At 39.8% G+C, this 20,936-nt stretch overlaps 1 protein-coding gene across 1 annotated transcript in view; it reads right to left on the reverse strand.

Moving 5' to 3' along the window:
* The window catches only part of DEPTOR (DEP domain containing MTOR interacting protein), a 172,035-nt gene extending 151,838 nt beyond the window's left edge, over positions 1-20,197 (reverse strand). Inside the window, exon 1 of the mRNA XM_043978971.1 lies at positions 19,863-20,197. Within this exon, the coding sequence (XP_043834906.1) occupies positions 19,863-20,059 (197 nt within the window). The 5' untranslated portion in view covers positions 20,060-20,197. The remainder of the gene's footprint in view (positions 1-19,862) is intronic.
* Between the last annotated feature and the right edge of the window lie 739 nt (positions 20,198-20,936).

Below are 20,936 nucleotides of genomic sequence, written 5' to 3' on the forward strand. Positions count from 1 at the left end.
GCACTTAGTGTGTCTGATTTACATATTCTTGGTTAGACCTCAATTATTTGGGGGTTCAAGCATACTGAGAGGAGCAATGGACAATAGTATGTAGAGAAACACTAAAATTCTTTAATATAAATGCTCAAAGGATCTGTGATTTCCTGGAGGTAGGAAAATCACCCAAAGGTAGACAGCTATCGACCATCTACAACTGATTAGAGAAGTCCTAGGAACTCAATTGAGGCCCACAGAGATTAAGTGACTTGCCTTTGGTCCCATAGCTAGTAAGTATCAGAATGGAAATTTGAAACCAGGTTCCTGACTCTGTTGCCACTATTGGGATTTTTAACACACTAATCACAATTCACCCTCTTGACTTCCTGATTCTGCCATTGTGTTAACTTAGAATGTAGTGATTGATAGTCAAGAAAAAGGTACAGCTGCTATGATGGCCACATACATACAGTCCTCCAGGAAAGGCTTATTAATACTCACAAACACTCCATAGTTAACTGTTAACTATTTCCCTCAGAGCTTCTTGGGAAGAGGAGAGGACAAGGAGGGGAGAGTTTCCAGATTACACAAAAACACATTAGCCACAAGCTTCTGGTTGTTTACCCCTCGGGATTTAGTTCCAAAACTCATTACAAGTGGCCAAACTGGCCTATTCTCCATTCCTACTTTCAGAACAAGAAGCCAACAAGCAACAAAATGACCAAAAGTAGAATCAGAGAAACCAGGAAGGACTTAGTTGATTCACAAATCAGATCAAGTGTCCTCTGGGCAAATCTTGGTTTCTTTTAACTAAAATGAATGGAATGAGTCAGTACCTGCATGCTGACCCATTTCATTTGTTAGGGAGTAAATGTCTTATCTGCTGTTATTCTCATGAATCACTAGCCTTGGAGGCAAATAAAGCTCAGTGCTGGAGCATTCCAATTCAGCCTTTCTTTCCACCCTCCCTCCAAGCACAAAGGTCCCAAGCCTAAAATGTTGCTTTCCTTTGGAATCTCCTCACCCCTACCTCCTCTCCCCCCTCATCCTCCCCACCCTCCACCCCCAGCTAGTTCATGCCATACATACCTTCACCTCCAACCTCCTTTCTCCCAAACCTTCTTCTCTCCAATCCTGTATCTCAGCCCCTCAGGGTCATACTCTTCCAGATTTCCAAGGTAACAATTAATAAATTTTATAATCTCATTTTACTAATGTGCTAATAACTCTTCTCCCATCAAAGCCAAGTTGGCTGCACCCAGAACCAGAATATCAAGCACTTAAATAATCAAGAGTGTATTATATACCCTGTACACAAATGGCTGAGATCTTGAGAGATTTGGAACTTGTAGTTTCAAGGAACCCTGACTTTAATCACTTTAAATACTTAATTGTAAGTTATAATGAAGGCTGAGTAATCAGAATCCATTTTTTTTTCTCAAAGTCCCCTCCTTTACTGTGAAGTCAGCAGTAAAGGAAACATATAGACAAATGCTTTGGCTCTGAACCGAACCTCTTAGATTTCATCAAGGCCTTCTCAAAGATTTGAATTCACTATGCATTAATTGTAGCCTTTTCTTTCTATTATCACAGGCATAACAAGAGGCCATAGGATTCCTTAGCTGGTAACCTGTAGTTGTCAGAGGTTTGCCACTTTTGTTCACTTGCAGCCTATTTCAAAGGCTAAGCTTAAGTAAGTATAGTATTGTGGCAGGGTTTAAGTTATCACTGGTTAGAATGGTTTCATTAGTCTTGCAATGTTTATGCTAAAAGGAATTTTGGAAACAATGCCAACATTGCAAAGCAAAGCCAACAGTTTAGCATTTAGGTATATTCTTTCATTTTACTAAACACACTAGATATAATCTGTGGTCATGAAATTATGGCCAGCTTCCAGTAGGTTACATCAAACTGACTCAAGAGAATCTGACAAAAATAAGTGCAAATATATGCAAAAGACCTTTGCGGAATGGTCTGCATCTTTCCCCAAAATGTCTGTATCTTAATTATCTCATAAGGGGCACTATTTACTCTTGGTGATAAAATCCATACAACTCTGGATCAGCACAGGGTCTTATGGACCGAGGTGGGTTTTGTTGGGGGGGGGGGCTTGGGGGGGGCTGGGAGGAGGCATAAAAAAAACAACAACTATATGTTACAGAAACGATCCAATGGTGGACAGAGACTAAGTCACTTGCAGTTTCAATTTTTCTTTGGAAAGGGTTCTGCTTAATTATTATCGTGAACATAATCTAATAAGCAATGTAACTTCAATTTCTGGACAGGGAAAATCAGTGAAAATGTAGGTATACTAATGAACTTATGACCATTTTGGTGAAAGGAAAAATTCCCTTTGGAAGCCACTGGATTTATGACATAATAGCAAACACTTTTTTTTCAGGTCCTGACCCATTTATAAACATTTTTTTTCTTTTATAAACTTTTCAAAGAAAATAAATTTTATGGATCTAGCCTCAGCGATGAAGTCCTTTGTCATCAAATGAACCTGGTAACCTGGTTCCTTGCTATTACTCCCATCCATACTCCAGCCATACTTACTTTCCTCTCCTCCAACCTCATAGGTCTCTGCATCTGTCTCAGTTCCTCTGCATCTCTCTCCCCCACCTCCAAGCCTGCAATTCTTTCTGTCTTCATCTCTACCTCTTAAAGTACTTGGCTTCTTTCCAGCCCTCCTGCAGAAGGCCTTTCGTGGTCCCCCTAACCCCACCCCCAGCTGCTAAAGCCTTCTCCTCTCAGGTTATCTTTCATCTACTTTTTATGTATCATTTATTTTCTCTCTCACTGAAATGTAAATAATTTGTCTTTTTTTGGGGGGGGCAGGGCAATAGGGGTTAAGTGACTTGCCCAGGGTCACACAGCTAGTAAGTGTCAAGTGTCTGAGGTCAAATTTGAACTCAGGCCCTCCTGAATCCAAGGCTGGTGCTTTATCCACTGTGCCACCTAGCTGCCCATGAAATGTAAATTCTTAAATGAAATATAAATTCTGTTCACTTAGCACAGTCAGTGCCACACAGTAAGTGCTCAAAAAATCCTTGTGGATTGTTTTTGGTATACATCCCTTCCCTTAATGAAGAGAAACAAAACCAAGTAATCCAATGATTACATCTGATACTTGTACAATATTCTATTGTAGTTGTCTACAATCTCTCTCCCAGAAGAAAAGAAGTATGATTTATTATCTGTTTTCGAAGACCATTACTGGGGTTTTTACTACTGAGAGTTCCACTCCTCTTAAGTGATGTTTTCAATTACATAACTGCAGCCATTGTGTATAGGGGCAGCTAGTTGACACAGTGGACAGAGTCAGGAAGACTCATCTTCCTAAATTCAAATCTGGGCTCAGAAACTAGCTTGTGACTCTGGGCAAGTCACTTAACACTGTTTGCTTCATTTTCCTTACCCTTAAAATGAGATGGAGGAGGAAATGGCAAACCATTCCAGTATCTCCGCCAAAAAAACCCTCCTAAAATGGGGTCACAAAGAGTTGGAAACAACAGAAGATGACTCAAAAAGTCATTGTGTATACTATTTTTCTGGGCCTGCTTTCTTCATTCTGCATCAGTTAATAAAAATCTCAAGTTTATCTTTCATTATGTCAAGGTCAAAGTTCTTCTGAAGATAACATGGTATAACAGGAAGGACACTAAGGTGTTCAAATGCTATTTTTTCCATTTATGACATATGTGAACAAGTCACTTCATGTGTCTGGGCCTTCATTTCCTCATCTGTAAAATGAGGAGATTGGAGTAGATATTCTCTAAGTCCCTTCCAGCTCTAAATCTATAATTTTCATATTCATCATTTCTTACTATACAATAACATCCCATTATATCCATTTACTAGTTTGTTCAGCCATTCTCAAGTCAATGTACCTTCCTCATTTCCAAATCTTTGCTACCACATAATGCTACTATGAATATTTGGTATACATTAAGCCTTCTCTTCTGTTTAAAACTTCCATTGGGTCTATAAATGGCAACAGAGTCATTTCTCTAGGTAAAAGGGTATGATCAGTTTATTCTCTTTTTTAGACATAATTCTAAATTGATACCTACCATGAATGGACAAATTTTAAGTTCTACTAACAGTGCACTTGTACTTGGCTTCCCACAGTTCCTACAGTACTGATTGTTTACTAGGTATAAAGTAAAATCTCAGAATTGTTTCCGTTTTCATTTCTCTTATTAGTGGTGATTTGAAGCATATGTTCATGTAGTTGTTTATAGTTTACAGCTCTTTTGAAAACTGTTTGCTCATGCCCTTTGATTTGTAAATTTTCTGAAGCCTACATTTCTTCTACCATCTGCCAAATTCATCTTCCTAAAGTATTATTTGAATTATGGCCCTGCTCAAAACCTATTGCTTCTTATCTTCCATAGCCAAATTCCTTAAGGCAGTGGTTCATGCTCCTACTTTCCATTTTCTCACCTTCCACTCACTATTTCACCTGTTGAAATCTAATCCCAACACTTTTCCCTCACTTGTACAGTCTTCTATTTGTATACTTTGATTAAGTGAGATAGTAAGTTTCTGCAACACTTCCTCCCCCTTTCTTACCTGGTGTATTCCTTTACCCTTAACTTCATTTTTCTTCTTTTAAGAGAATAAAAATATAATAAAACCACCCCAGGCCCTCTGTCTTATTGAACTTCCAATATGTCCTTTGATGACATTAGAGTTCTGGAGGGACATTTGTTTCTTCTACTCATATTAGAATGTAAACATTTAATCATTATGCAGTCTTTTTGTTTGCTCAAATATATTTGCTTTTTTATGCTTCTCTTAATCCTTGTCTTTACATTCAAAGTTACTACTCAGCTCTGTTCTTTCTCTGTTTTTCTCTTGTAGGATTATACTGTTTTTGCTAGGTAAGTTAATCTTAGTTGTAAGCCTATATCTTTTGCTTTGGGTAATATCATATTTCATGCTCTTCCCTCTTTTAAAATAATAGCTATCAAATCTTGTGTGATCTTGTGGGTCTTCAGTACTTGAACTCTTTCTTTCTGGCTGCTTGTGATTTTTTTTTTTAATTTGACCTAGAAGGTCTGGATTTTGGCTATGACAATTATTGTGAGTTGTACCTTGGGGTTTCTTTCAGGAGATGACTGGTAGATCCTTTCTATTTTTACTTTTTGCCCTCAGGCTAATTTTCATTAATGATTTCTTAAAATGGGATATTCAGACTCTTTTTTTTGTTTAAGTCATGGCTTTCAGGTAGTACAATGATTTTTATATTTTCTTTTCTCTTGACCTGTTTACCAAGTCCCATTACCAAGTCTTTGATATGTTTTCAGGGTTTTTTAACATCTTAGCAAAGACATGCAATGCTGATAATATGTATATTTCTTTCTATTCCCATTTAGTAAACTGCAAAGAGCTACTAAATCTAACTTTTCTACAATTATATTCAAGTGTTTACTTTCTTTTTTAATCAAAATATTCCTTGTTAGGGGGAAGCTAGGTGGCACAGTAGATAAAGCACTGGCCCTGGATTCAGGAGAACCTGAGTTCAAATCTGGCCTTAGACACTTGACACTTACTAGCTATGTGACCCTAGGCAAGTCACTTAACCCTCATTTCCCTGCCCCAAAAAAATATTTCTTGTTTTCTCATGGAGTCATTTACCTCTGTTTCGTTCATTTTAATTTTCAAGGAATTTATTATTTATTTAAGTCTTTATATCTTTTGTACTAAGCTGCTAATTCTCCCTCCAAATATTTCCTTTAGAGCTCTCATTTATTTTTCATTATTTTTCCTTCAGAGTTCTCATTTTATTTACAAAATAATTTTTAAAAATACTTGTACCATTTCTTCCAGTAATTCTAATTGGTCCTGTAGCCAACCTATGTTTGTGTCTAAGGTACCTCTGGCTCCATAATGGTTCTTTATCAGCATAATCTTTTTTTTTTCTTATTCATTTTTCTAGCCTCACTTCCTGAGTTGGGACTTTGTGTTAGGACCAGGCTCTGCATACTTCTGGAGGGAATGTTGGGGTCCAGTTGGATCCTGATCTGCATTATTTGAATTCCCACCACTGTTTTCCTCAGGTACTGAGTGCTGTTCTCTTCAAGGATCTCAGAGACAGCACAGGTGAGGAAGCTTCATACTCTGAGCACAATCTAAGCAGTCTGATTGCTGCTCTCCTGGACTGAGCTTTCAAGACTCCTGACCCCAGTTTGAGTTTAAGAGACACAATTTCAGGCTTACCTTTAGTAGGCAACTGCTGGCCCCAGATCTTACAAGCTACCTGGAAGTATCTAGGTTTTTAGTCACAGAACTTGCTACGACCCTTGCTCTGTTTACTCACTTGGAGGCCCCAGTCCTGGTCTGAGGACTGAATCTGATATCCTATTCTGGGGTCATAGATAATAGATTCATCCCTGGTACTCACCTCCTGCCTTCCTACAATCACAGTCCCCAGATGACATCCTGCTCCAGGGTCACAGCAACACAGCTGCTAGCTGGCTCCTATTCCTTTTGTCTCTTCCATACATAAGCACAAGCTCCAGTCCAGTCTGTGTGCTGGAAGATTCTTTATAGTCCTTCCTAGAGAGACACTCTCTCCAGTGCCTGCAGGCCTCTGGCTATCTCCTTATTCTAACATGGCTGGAACCCACTGTGGTTTCTCTTGGATTTCCCAATCGCCATGTGGTTTGGTAATTGGGGGAGAGGGCTGTACTGTCCTGTTTCTTTTTAGCCTGCCATATTTCCTGGTCTCCTTTCCATTCATTCTTCACAAAATAGCCTTTACAAAAACATAAACCTTAGCATGCCACTCCCCTACTCAAAAATCTTCAGTGGCTCTCTATTGCTTTTAGGATAAAAACCAAAACTTTCAATCTAGTATTTGAAGCCTTTCACATTATGACTCTTAATGTTCCGAGCTTTTTTAATATTCTTCTTCTTTATATATTCTCCATTCCAGTCAATATCACAACCTATGTGCCTTCGTAGAGGTGACACCCCTTTCTGGGATGTATTCCTTCTTTATCTCCACTTTGTTAAATCCCTAGTTTATTTCCAAACACTGCTCAGGGGGTGACTGTTAAACAAAGACTTTAAGGATCTCCTTAGTTGCTGATGTTCTCTTTCCCTGAAACCACTTTGTATTACTTTGTTTTCATCTTTATAGCTTTAGTACCTAACCACAGGGCTTTGCATATATAGTAGCTGCTTAATAAATATTTGTTGGGGGGCAGCTAAGTGGTACAGTGGATAGAGCACCTGTCCTGGAGCCAGGAGGACCTGAGTTCAAATCTGGCCTCAGGTACTTGACACTTACTAGCTATGTGACCCTGGGTAAGTCATTTAACCCCAATTGCCTTACCAAAAGAGAAAAAAAATTGGATTGAATTCTAAACTCCTCGACTTAGCATCATAATTACTCTATACTATGGCACCAAATGAATCTCTTATTACTCCCTTATACAAATCTACTGCTCAATCCGGAATGGCTTGGTCTTGGTTACCAGAATATATCATTTTCATTCCTCCTTCAGAATCTTTCCTCTCTTAGTTCCTCCTACCTGGAAAGTCCTCTCTCTTTCTCTCCATTCCCCAATTCCTAGCTATCTTTCAAAGTACAACTCAATTACCAGCAGCTCCATAAATTTTAGCTGAGTAATCTCTCTTCTGAACCCACAACTCTTGTCTATACCACTCAGCAGGCAACTAACCACTAATGGTCAGTGGAGGTTCATGTATCATCTTTTATTATAATTTTAATTTAACTTTTCATGTATATCTATGTTTTCTCCACATCAGGATCATAAACTCCTAGAAGGAATTCTTTTGCTTAATTATATGTGCCATAGCACTTTCTAGAGAGTTTGACACATAATGGGTAATAAATATTTTCTGAGTGAATGAATGATCTATTTGTCTATAATATTGTCATCTTTTCTCTCCATTTCCCTCTTCTTTCCTCCCCACCTTTGTTCCTCCTCCTACACGTACACACACAACACAAACACACACACATCCCTTCTTCATTCCTCTGTGATCATGAATACAAACAACTTCACCTACTTGGTTAAAAAAATAGCAACTTAAGTTTAAAAACTCAGTGTATCAAAAAACATCAATGATATCTTTTGCAAGAAACCAAACTACTAGAGTACCCTCTCTGAAAAACACTGACACATGCAGGCCTGGCAATTCCTCCTATCTCCTTGTTCTCAGTCACAGTTGAAGCCTCTCTTTCATAATATTAACTGGGTGCATTGGGGCAGGATTCTCACTTTATGTTAGAAACAAGGTTAACTTCTCTTATTGCTTGGTAGTTTCAGTCATGTCTGATTCTTTGTGGTGCTATTTGGGGCTTTTTTGGCAAAGATACTGGAGTAGTTTACTGTTTCCTTCTCTAGCTTATTTTACAGGTGAGGAAACTAAGGGCAAATAGGGTTAAGTAATTTGCCCAGGGTCATACAACTAGTGTCTGAGGCTAAATTTGAACTCAGGTCTTCTGACACTAGTCCTGGTGCTCTATCCACTGAACTACCTAACTGCCTGTAACTTCTCTAGGTCTCCTTAATTTTCCATAAAAATTATTTGCAACACCTTTACTTTGTACCTCACTGAAGATTATATGTTATGAGAAATATAAAGAAAACTATAAAGATCTATATAAAATGATGCAAAGAAAAGACAGCAGAGCCAAAAACAGAACAGAGTACAGACAGACTACAACTATATACAAGGGAAAGTATTTAAATATAAATATAAACATAAACACAGGTTGAATGGACACAAAAACAGTTGAAAGGGACAAAGAGATAACTGGTCAGTTAGGGAGAGGGAGTAGACCTACAATTTCATTGGTAAAGGGACACTATCTTCCTCATCCCTTACCCCCACACTCCCCAGGAAATTTCTTCTATCACTTGCAGATCAGTACTTTACAGTCTAACAGAGTTGCCTGAGGCACCAAGAGAGAGTAAATGACTTCCTAATAGTCACAAGGAGAGTATGAGTCAGAGGGGAATGGATCCTAGGTCTTTCTGACTGAGGCCAGCTCTCTATTCTTTTTGTTGTGCTGCCTCTGCTAAACTAGGGCCATTTTGCATGTCAAAATTCATATTTTCAAATGTAAATGGTTAGAAAAGGTGTTTAATTGGTGTTTTGATGTTTAAAATTCATAATAAATGATGTATGTGTGTTATCAATCAATAAACATTTATTAAGCACCTACTTTGTGCCAAGCCTGGGCAGAGCCTCTGTGTGTGTGTGTGTGTGTGTGTGTGTGTGTGTGTGTGTGTGTGTGTGTGTGTGTGAGAGAGAGAGAGAGAGAGAGAGAAAGAGAGAGACACAGAGAGAGGAGGCAACATATAATTCAGATTGAGGCAATCAATTAACTAGATTGACAGGTTGACAAGAACTGTGCTAAACTCTGGGGCTACAAAGATAAAAACATGGTCCCTGCCTTCAAGGAGTTAACATTCTAATGAAAAAGACAACATGTCAATGAACCCTATGTACAGACAAGAGATATTCTGAAGTCTTTGGAAGGTAATCTCAGAGGGAAAGCACCTGGGGGAGGGGAGAGAAAGGCCTCCTGCAGAAGATGGGATTCCTTCTTAGAGGAAGCCAGGGAAGTGAATAGGCCCAGATAAGGAGGAAGGGCATTACAGATGCAGAGTATAAACCCTGCAAAGATGTAAGCCAACATAGCTAAATCACAGAATCCATGCAATGGGAATAAAGTGTAAGAAAGAAATGAGTATTTATAAAATACCTACCATGTGCTAGGCACTGTACAAAGGCACTATATAATTTTTTTTATTTGTAAAAACACTTTACAAATATTATCTCATTTGATCCTAACAATAACCGTGGGAGGTAGGAGTGATTATCTCCATTTTACAGATGACTAGTCACACAGCTAGTAAGCTCGTGTTTGAAGTTGCGTTTGAACTCAAGTCTTTCTGATGTCAGGCCTGCCACTCTGATCGATTGTGACATCTATCTGTCTTTAAGAAGACTGGAAAAGTTGGAAGGGATAGGAAGGGCTTTAAATAGAAGCGGAATTTATATCTGATCTGAGAGGTAATAGTGAAATACTGAAATTTATTGAGTGACATAGTCAGACATGAGATTTAGGAAAAACCTGTTTGTCTCTTGATTGGAGGCAGGATTTGGAATGGGGAGATACCTGAGGCAGGGGCCCCAATGAGAAGCCTGTAACAATAGTCTAGGTGAGGGGGCAGCTAGGTGGTGTAGTGGATAAAGCACCAGCCCTGGATTCAGGAGGACCTGAGTTCAAATCTCAGACACTTGACATTTACTAGCTGTGTGACTCTGGGCAAGTCACTTAACCCTCATTGCCTCAGCAAAAAACAAACAAAAAACCCCAAACAATAGTCTAGGTGAGAGGTGATGAAAACAGGAGAGTGTGCATGAGAGAGAGTGAGAGAGAGAAAGAGAGAGAGAGAGAGAGAGAGAGAGAGAGAGAGAGAGAGAGAGAGAGAGAGAGAGAGAGAGAGAGAAAGTACGTGTGCTGGACCTATGATTTCATTAGAGTAAGGAACTCTGATAACATAAACTCACAGTCAGCAGGAATCAGAAAGTGCTGTGCAATACTTTCCCGATCTCTATTATTTCTAGTGCCTTCCCTCTGTGGATTATTTCCAATTTATCTTGTATAAAGCTTTCCTGTACACAGTTGTTTGCATGCTGTCTCCCCCATTAGATTGTGAGCTCCTTGAGGGCAGACTGTTTTTGTCTCTCTTTGTATTGCCAGTGCTTATAAGGAACAATACCTGGTACATTGTAGAAGCTTAATAAATGCTTATTAACTAACTGTGTATATATGTGTGTGTATATATATATATATAATATATATATATTTATAACTATCTGTGTATATATGTTTGTGTATATATACATATACACATACACACACACACACACACACACAGAGGCAAATATGCACACCAGCACAGCTCAAACAACACAAGAACAATACCACAATAGCTTCTTGAAACCACTTCCCATTTTCATGTATATATTGCTTCTTCCTAGCCCGGTACAGAATTCCTCAGCTACAAGGAATGATTAATATAAAATCCTGCTCTGTAAGATGATCACAACTTCTCTATATCCCACTGAAGGGAAATTAATCCTCTCTTTGAGATTTACTTAGAAGCAGGTTAAAGAAAAGATTTTTCCATCTCAGCAAGTCCTAGAAAGGTGGTCTAGGATGTAAACCTCTTGCTTGTTTTTTTCTTTGTAGATGAACATCATGAACCATAAAGTGAATATAGAAATGCTTTCCTATTATGGGGGCCCAATGTTTCCAAGCCAAGACTGGCCCTATATGTTATATGATGTAGCTTAGAATGGAAAGCCTGGAAAGTTTCAAGTTCACTCCTCATTCTCAGGAAGCACTGAAAACCACCTGATCTTCTGCATCATACCAAGAATGGAGTTGTATCCACCCTGTGTCTTAAAAAGAGATCACTGTGTGACTGTGGGCAAGTCACTTAACCCTTATTGCCCTGCAAAAATAAACAAACAAACAAATGAATTAATAAATAAATGAAAACAAAAAGAGATCAGTATTCCTCATAGGCCTTCATCAGTTCATATAATAAGAGCTGCTAAGGAATATAGGACCATAATCCTGGGTCCTTTGACTCCAGAGCCAGTGAAAGATCATTGTACAACACTGCCTCCTATATAGAAATTTTCTACATGTCTATTGCAGTGAATTCTGTAGATAGTTACTTCAAGAGAATCTGTTGGGGTAGCTAGGTGGTGCAGTGGATAGAGCACTGGCCCTGGATTCAGGAGGACCTGAGTTCAAATTTGACCTCAGCCACTTGACACTTACTAGCTGTGTGACCCTGGGCAAGTCACTTAACTCCCAATTGCCTCACCAAAAAAAAAAAAAATCTATTTCCATTTTTTATGAACATGTGTCATTGTTCTGCTTTGTTGGGGTTCCATGCCTTCACTAGATTTTTAAAAAGTGCCTGTATTTAAAATCTAACATGAAAAAGTATTCAAATTTTTATATACAAATCCCGAATAAATGTTACTGAAAACTTGTTTTTAAAAAAGGAGAGAAAAAAAAAGGTGTCCATTTCTCACTAGTCTTTTACTTTTCTGGTTCGTGATAAAACATAATGTTTATATAATATACAGATTTTTTGTTGTTCAGTCGTTTTTCAGTTGTGTCTGACTCTTTGTTGACCCCATTTGGGGTTTTCTTGGCAGAGATACTAGACTGGTTTGCCATTTCCTTCTTCAGCTCATTTTATAGATGACACTATACAGATTTAGTATTTCGAATGTCTGGCTCTCCATCGGTACATGGCAGTTTCTGAAGTATCCTACTACCAAAGTTAATGGCACCATTTTAGAAGCACTTATCGTAACCCATTTTAAGTGAGCTAGAAAACTTTGTCCGGTATTCAATTTAACAAGGGTCCATTAAACACCTACTATGTGCAAATCACTGTGGGTAAAGAGGTTGGGGGGGGGTTGGAAGAAGATAGAAATAGAGACAGAGACCAACAGAGGCTCATCCTGTTTTTTAAAAATCCATTTTTATAAAATAGATAATGGATTATTATTCATATTGAAAAGGTATATACCACAGAATTCCTTTAAATATCAGACAGCTATGACAGTAAAAGCATAATCCTCTCACAAAGACTGGTGTTTCAATAAGCTTTCTAGGAACATGCTCTGTATAATAAATTGAGACCCGCAGATATTTAGTGGACAGCAAACTTTCCGTATAGCTGAAATGGTCAACTCCATTGCAACTTACCATGGAAATGTAGCTTAAAATGTGTTCTTGAGGGGGCAGCTAGGTGGCGCAGTAGATAGAGCACCAGCCCTGGATTCAGGAGGACCTGAGTTCAAATCTAGCCTCAGACACTTAACACTTACTAGCTATGTGACCCTGGGCAAGTCACTTAACCCCAATTGCCTCACCAAAAAAAAAAAAGTTTTTGAAACACACTTTCAGCTGCTACATGTCTCTATTAATCTCTATGACTTCAATTAAATCTTGTCTGCTAATATTTTATTCTAATATTCTGTGAGAGGAGGCAGCTAGGTAGCACAGTGGTTAAAGCACCTGCCCTGGATTCAGGAGGACCTGAGTTCAAATCCAACCTCAGACACCAGACACTTACTAGCTGTGTGACCTTGGGCAAGTCACTTAACCCTCATTGCCCCCATGCAAAAAAAAAAAAAAAGATTCTGTGAGAAGGGACAAACACTTCTTTTAAATGTGGGTTTAAAGGATGAAAGAAAAATCCTCAAAGTAACACTGCCAAAGAAGGACACCCCCGTGGCACAAAATGAGTTATTTTAAAATATATTCTAGCAGCATTCTGAATGGATACACAATGATACATACACACACATATTTATTTCCTGTCCCCAGCTCCTCCCCTGCCTTTTCCCAGAAATAGACCACCCGGGTGTCGCAATTTGTTAGGAGCTATCCAGAATTAAACATGTAAAGTAATGAAGTTGCTGACCCTGCATGAGTTACAAGATGATTTAAACGGGATGTTCCCATTTAATGATTTTTAAAAAGATATTAATTAGTTCCACATGTCTTTTTCCCAACTTCAAGTCATGGTCTGGATAGCCACTGAGCTGTTTGTGATTGAATGAAAGGCTTTCTTGCTCCCTTTGCAAGAAAGCCAATTCTCTGCAGCTGTGCCTTGTTCTCAACGCTCATGGACTTGAGTGGGGCCTTTTCAGAGCTGGTAGGATCAGGAAAATCTGAAGCAGCCCTGGAAAGGAAGTGCTATGATAATTTTTCCCATTTTACAGATGAGGAAACTGAGGCAGAGAAAGGTTAAGTGACTTGCCCAAAGTAGTCACATGCCTATTAAGTACCTAGATTTAGACTCAAGTCTTCCTGACTCTAGGCCCAGCTCTCTAATCAATGTAGCACCTAGTCACTCCTTATGAGGCCAACTTTGCTTTGCCCACTTGTCACTCTCCACTCCACAAAATTGCTTTGTATCAATTTGTATATATTTTGTATTTACTTAACTGTGCACATGTGGTTTTCTTCCAGTTGAAGGTAAGCTCCTTGAAGGCAGAGATTTTCATCTTTATATTCCTACTTGTCTAGCGCATGGTAGATGCTTAATAAATGCTTCCTTGTTTCTCAGAAAACAGACACACAGTCACCAAAGCCTTTACAACTCGATAAAACTTAGCAAAATTTACACTGCATTAGCAAAGTCCTCAGAATACACAGATGTAGTATAGAGAAGCAATCAAACAGGTAAACACCCAGAGAGTTATTAAGAAGCCCAGTTATATCATGCATACACTGGAGAAATCTAAGAACCTTTTCTGCCCAAGATGTATGTATGAGATAGCAGGACTGGTACCCTTTATGAAGCAATTCTGGGCATCCAAAGGGAGAAGATCTATTTGCCTGGGTCAAATCCTTCCTCTATATACCCTTGTTATGGCTCTTCATCACACAAAAGGGAGGTGTGCTTTAAGTCATTAGATTAGGTGATCATTTTTTAACTTATTAAAAACTGATTTCCAATAACTTGGTACAATTCAACAATATGTCACTATGGGTATATTGTTGTTTGCAAATGCCAATGTGTATTGTATTCTCTTCTCTAGTTCTTCTTAGAATTATGTTTGAACTAAGTGTCCACCCTGCTCCTAAAACATTTCTCAGCCATTAGCTGATCACACACTTAATAAATCACTATTAATTTCGATTTAAAGTGGAAGTTTTGCATACATCTAAGCACTTTCCAGATTGCAATTTTGGAAGAGGAGATGAGGTTAAATTTCATTAGTCTAATAAAAATTATGGAATTAATAAGTGAAGATTTCAAAACAATAATAAAAGGATTTTTAAAAGATCATTTGCAATTTTTGATATGAAAAACTAACAAATGTTTCTTTCCTCTACCATGTCTCCCAAAGCAAGGATACTCCAATAATAGATTCTTAGTTGGTCATATGTATTTGGTAACATATATTTCATATATATTTGGTAATATATTTCATATATGTGCATTTATATGTATATATGTATGTATATATACTTCTCACAAGTATACAGGAATTAGTTGTAGTTCTTTACAGTAAGAATGTGGTTACCCTGAATTTACAATAAACACCTCTATACAATTTCTCCAAACAAAAAGAAAATTCAACTAAAAAGCTGAATACTTTATTATCCATCATTCACATTCAAAACTTTTTGAACATTTAAAAAATACACATTTAAGCAAAATGAATATATGTTTGATAAACTATGTAAGAACCCATATCTTTTCAGGGAGAATGGGTGGAATAGGCCAAAAAAAAAAAAGGTCCTTCAGAAAAGGAGATAAGATAATGACTGATACCAGGGTTCTTTGGTTAGGTTTTTTGCTTATTAGTTTGTTTTTTGGCCTTAGGTAGCCAGCAGTAGTCTTAAGAGGTAGTTATTTTGGAGAGGTTCTCCCTTCCCCTTCCCCTCCGTCAATCAATAATCACTAACCATTTATTAAGTGCCTACTATGTGCCAGACATTGTGCTAAGTGCTTCTTCTGCATGTCTAATTGACCGCCTTCTGTGATCAAAAGAAGAGAACCTAGTGGTCTCATTCCCCACTTCCTCCAGTCTTCATTTCCTTTTTCCCCAATCAATCAACAAGAATTTCTTAAGTTCCTACAATGTAACAGGCACTGTGCTAGGCATGAAGATACTAAGACAACAAAAATTCTGTCCCTGAAGATCTTACATCCTATTGGGGGAGATAATGTATACATTAGAATATAAAATATAGGTTTATACAAGATAAATGCAAGGTATTAGAGGAGACACTAAGACCTGGTGGAACATGAAGGGACACACATGTAGAAGATGGTACTTGAGCTGAGCTTTACAAGAAATCAAAGCTGAGAAAAGCTAAGTCCTTGGAAACAGATGCCTGAGGGGAACTAGAATAGTGAATTAGCCAAGAACCATAATTAGCAATTGTTGGGCATGGCTTCTGAGAAGATGGGTGCTAAAGAGATGATTGGTGATGGTGATGGTGATGGTGGTGGTGGTCATAGTGATTGGTGATGATAGTCACAGTGGTCATGGTAGTGTTGGTGATGGTAATGTGGTGATAGTCATAGTGATGATGTCATGGTGATCATGGTAATGTGGCCATGGTAATGGTGATGATTATAACAGTGGTCATGGTAGTGGTGGTGATGGTAATGTTAATGATGGTAATATGGTCATGGTAATGGTGGTGATGTAACTTCTGTGACAATAACAGCATTCTCAGACTCTTCTGGTAACCAAGAAGTTGAAGAACAGCATCAACTGGATCCCTGAATTAAGTATATTAAAACAGTAGTATGACATATGAATGTAGCAGTGTGTCTTGACATGGGCTTACCATATTTTAACTCCTTTTAGCTATTTACACTCTACATCATTCAAAAGTGAGAGACCACTTAACTTTGCCACTCAAGCAGCCAATTGTCAACTTAGAGCAATTTCTCCATGAGTAGCATAGCAGAGGCACACACCCTACACCTGTTTGCAGTCTCCACCTGTGCCACCAATCTCAACACTGCATATCAAGAGATACTGATAAGTAATTTAAAATATTTATATTGCAGTAAAATAGTACTTTTCAAATCTTGCCCCATTTAACTCCTTTACTATTTTTTTCTTTTTTTTTTTTTAAGTGAGACAGTTGGGGTTAAGTGACTTGCCCAGGGTCACACAGCTAGTAGGTATTAAGTGTCTGAGGCCAGATTTGAACTCAGGTACTCCTGACTCCAGGGCCAGTGCTCTATCCACTGCACCACCTAGCTGCCCCCTAACTCCTTTACTATTGTGGAAACTGAAGCTTAAAGAGAGAAGGAAGCACTTTTGTACCTTCATTTATATTTCTCTCCCAGTGCCGGCCATCCAACTCAGAAAATGACCATTTTTATATTCCCTTATTTTTACAAAAGAACAACTTTGTAAGGAAAACTCTACTTAGTTTTTTTTTTTTTTTTTAAAGAAAGGCATTAGGGGGCAGCTAGATGGCGCAGTGGATAGAGCACTGGCCCTGGATTCAGGAAGACCTGAGTTCAAGTCCAGCCTCAGACACTTAACACTTACTAGCTGTGTGACCCTGGGCAAGTCACTTAACCCCAATTGCCTCACCAAAACAAAACCAAAAAACAAAGAAAGAAAGAAAGAAAGAAAGAGAGAGAGAGAGAGAGAGAAAGGAAGGAAGGAAGGAAGGAAGGAAGGAAGGAAGGAAGGAAGGAAGGAAGGAAGGAAGGAAGGAAGGAAGAAAGGAAGGAAGGAAGGAAGGAAGAAAGAAGAAAGAAAGAAAGAAAGAAGAAAGAAAGAAAGAAGAAAGAAAGAAGAAAGAAAGAAAGAAAGAAAGAAAGAAAGAAAGAAAGAAAGAAAGGCATTAGATCTAAAAGCCAAAGAAATTAATAAACCATACTGTAGGACATAAACTTTAAAATGAAGGATGAAGAAAGAAATCTACTGTAACCTCTTGTCTTAAATGAAAGTACCTCTGAAACTGAACATTACAGTGACTTAGAGCTTCCTAAGCAAATTAGAAATTAGATTTCTAAGCATTTAAGTTCAAGACTAAATGAAAAAAGGGATTTATTCTTCAGCAAGAAGAAAACACATAAAACTGAAGACTTGTTGAAATTCACTTGGGAAGCTTAGAAGTACTGTATATGGTATCCTAAATGCATTACTATAGTTTTAAATTATTAAAGTTTAAAAGTCAATAAACATTTATTAAGACATCTACTTTGTGCTATGTCCTGTGCTAAGAACTGAATATACAAAGAAAGATCTGCTCTCAAGGAGATCACAGTCTAATAGGGAAGATTACATGAATATAACTATGTACAAATAAGCTATAAACAGAATAAACTGGAGATAATCAACAGAGGGAAGGCACTAGAACTAAGGTGCACTTGGAAGGGCTTCCCTCTGCTGATCATCTCCAGTTTATTCTGTTTATAACTTATTTGTATATAGTTATATTTATGTAAGACACTTGAAGGCACAAAGCGAAGACAGGAGGCAGGAGATGAGGAGGGAGAGAATTCCAGGCAAAGGGGAGAGGTGGTGAAAATGCCTACTAGAATCAGGATATGAACAGTCTTCTTCTAGGAACAGCAAGGAGACCAGTTTCAGATATATGGTACAAGAAGACCAGAAAGTGCACTGGGGTTGGGGGGAGAGAGGAATGGAGGCGGGGAGAAGGCAAGTTATGAAGGGCTCTGCACTAAAACTTTAGGGACACCATATTAAAATTGCTCTGTCATTTGCTAACTTTCTTTCCTTGGATAAATCACTTAACTTCAGTTTCCTCATCTGGAATTTGATGAGAAGTAGACTAGATGACCTTTAAGGTCTCTTCCAACTCTAAATTATCTACTTCTTTAGATGAAGGAGAACAAGCTTATTCTCTTAAACAATCAACAAGTATTTATTAATCGCCACTTACGTGCCAAATACTGTGCTATTCAGTGGTCGGACAAAAACAAAAAAACACCCCCTGATCTGGAGGAATAATTACACAAAACCATGTCGGAATAGAAATGTGCAAATTACTTTTCAGTTCTAAAGTGAAATCACAACTTTTCTTTAAAAATTCAATTAGCTCTAATGCTGACTTCCAGAATCCTTCACTCACTTCTGCAAACAAGGTCAACGGCAAGGCACCGAGTTCCTTGAAATACTCTCTTGATTCGTTCCATCTTAAAATACCTCACCCGGAATTAAAATGCACTAGAAACGCCATGGAAGTATTCGAAAGAGCAGGTGCATACTCTTACAACCAGAATCTAATCTTATCCCTACACTGAAATGATTTTCTAAGGGGATGACCACCACAGTCACTGCCACTGCCAAGCTCCATTTTTAAAACTCTCTTAAAATGGGCAGACCATTCTAAATAAAAACTGTTGTGTCTCTATGAGACTTGGGGGAGAGGCAGAAAGGAAGCTTTGATTAAGCAAGATGAAGACAAGGAACACTGTAGTGGCAACCAGGAAACGTTCGATGTGCATTCTAGTGCCTGACTAGTCAATTAATTAGCTTGGGCACACTTCGTGCCTCTGTTTCCTCATGTGTAAAACCAGATGGTTGGACGAGATGTTCTCTCAGGTCCTTTGCAACGTTCATATTAGATGAATCTCTAGTGGAGACTCTTTGTATCCCTATCCACCCTGCATGTCAGGCCCAGGAAAATCCTCCTATTTTTGCTGCAGAACTGGGAGTAATGAAGTGGGGGCTGGGGTGGAGGTGGGGGGTGGACCCGCATCTCTGCCAGGTCCACAACGCTCGGGTTGACAGCAAGAACCCCGGCACCGCTTCTGGGCTGCCTGCCATGCTTTCTTGTCCCCAGCCTCAGCAGCTACGGAAAACCGAGAGGAAACCTCAAATGGAAATGCTCGATCAGATCCGCCCCGCCCTGGCACGGAAACTGCTGGAGAATAAGGGGATTGGGAGAGGGTGTGTAGACCCGCACCCCGGCCCTGAAAGCGCTAGCCTTTTCGGCCCCTCGGCCTTTGCCGGCAGCGCTAACCCGCAGCAGCTGTCAAATTCCGTCAGGGGGAAAGCAGCAGCCTTGCCCATTCAGGTTGAGAAGGAGGAGCGCGGGGAGCTCTCTGCGCCTCCGGCACCAGCAGCACCGAGAGCCTGAGCCGCGGAGAGAAAATGAGGATCAAGCGGCCGCAGCCACCACCCCGTGAGCCCGCACGGGGCCGGGGCCGGAGCCGGGCGAGCCCAGGCGGAGCCTCCGAGCAGCCGCAGCGAAGCGCAGAGCGCGGGGCTCGGGCAAGGGAGCCAGGCGCGGAGCAGCCGCCGCCAGCAGCATTGCAGTCGCTGTCCCTTACCGTAGCTGCTCCCCAGTGACCAGGATCTCTGCCATGTGCTCCAGCTCCCTTTGCTGCAAGCCTCCGCTGACCGTGCCAGTGCCGCCGGTGCCCATGCCCGTGCCCGTGCCCGTGCCCGTGCCGGTGCCGGTGCCGGTGCTGCCGCCGGTGCTGCCGCCGCTGCTGCCGCTGCCGCCGCTGCTGCCCTCCTCCTCCATCCTCGAGAGCTGCTCACTCTTCTCTCCCCACCGTAAGCTCGCCCGGGTGTTAAGAATCAGTCAGCCCTTACGGAAGCCCCGGCCGCCATCTCTGTTGGGGGCAGCCTCGGGGCTCGTGTGTGATTGGGGAGAGCGCCGTGAATCCCTCCCGCCTTGAGGAGAAAGGGTGGGGCTACGGACCAGTGGGTGGGGCTGTGGGAGTGGCCAGGGCCCGCGTGCCCTTATGGGCGGGACCAGAGGGAAAACATAAACACGAGGCTGGTGTCCAGTAGGGAGCTTGAGGGCAGCTTGTGGCCGAGAACTGGCTGTAGTAGACTCGTGGCCCCGAGGTTTATGTACAGAACGCAAGCTGGGTGGCCCCTCCTGTGGGTCATTAGTTGTTTGGGTTTAGTATACAAACGGTAGGACATTGTTATTATTTATTACTCTTATTAACCTAAATTAGGAGAGGGGAGGAGAACTGTTATACTGGCTTAGTAGTACACTGAACTGGACAAAGAGAGGACATTATTCGTGCAATTGCAAATCTGAGGGAAATTTAAAAAATCAATCTTTCTATTCATATTTTGAAACTCATGCTCCCTTAAAAGTCTTCCTCTAGTCCAAGGGTTCTTAAACCTGGAGTCTGAGATCTATTTTTTTTTAATTATGACTGTATATCAAGGAAATCGTTTTCCCTTTGAACATATGTATTATATTTTATGCATTTAGAAACATTATTCTGAGGAGTCCATAAGTTTCATCAAACTGTCAAGGAGGTAGGTTTTTGAAACACAAAAAAGTTAAGAACCCTTACTTTAGTCCAATCACATCATTTTACAGATGAGGAAATGGGGTAAAGCGGTAAAATGGATGGTGTGTTGCATGGGGGGGGCGG

Source organism: Dromiciops gliroides, chromosome 1 (genome assembly GCF_019393635.1).
Source record: "Dromiciops gliroides isolate mDroGli1 chromosome 1, mDroGli1.pri, whole genome shotgun sequence".
NCBI classification, from domain to species: domain Eukaryota; kingdom Metazoa; phylum Chordata; class Mammalia; order Microbiotheria; family Microbiotheriidae; genus Dromiciops; species Dromiciops gliroides.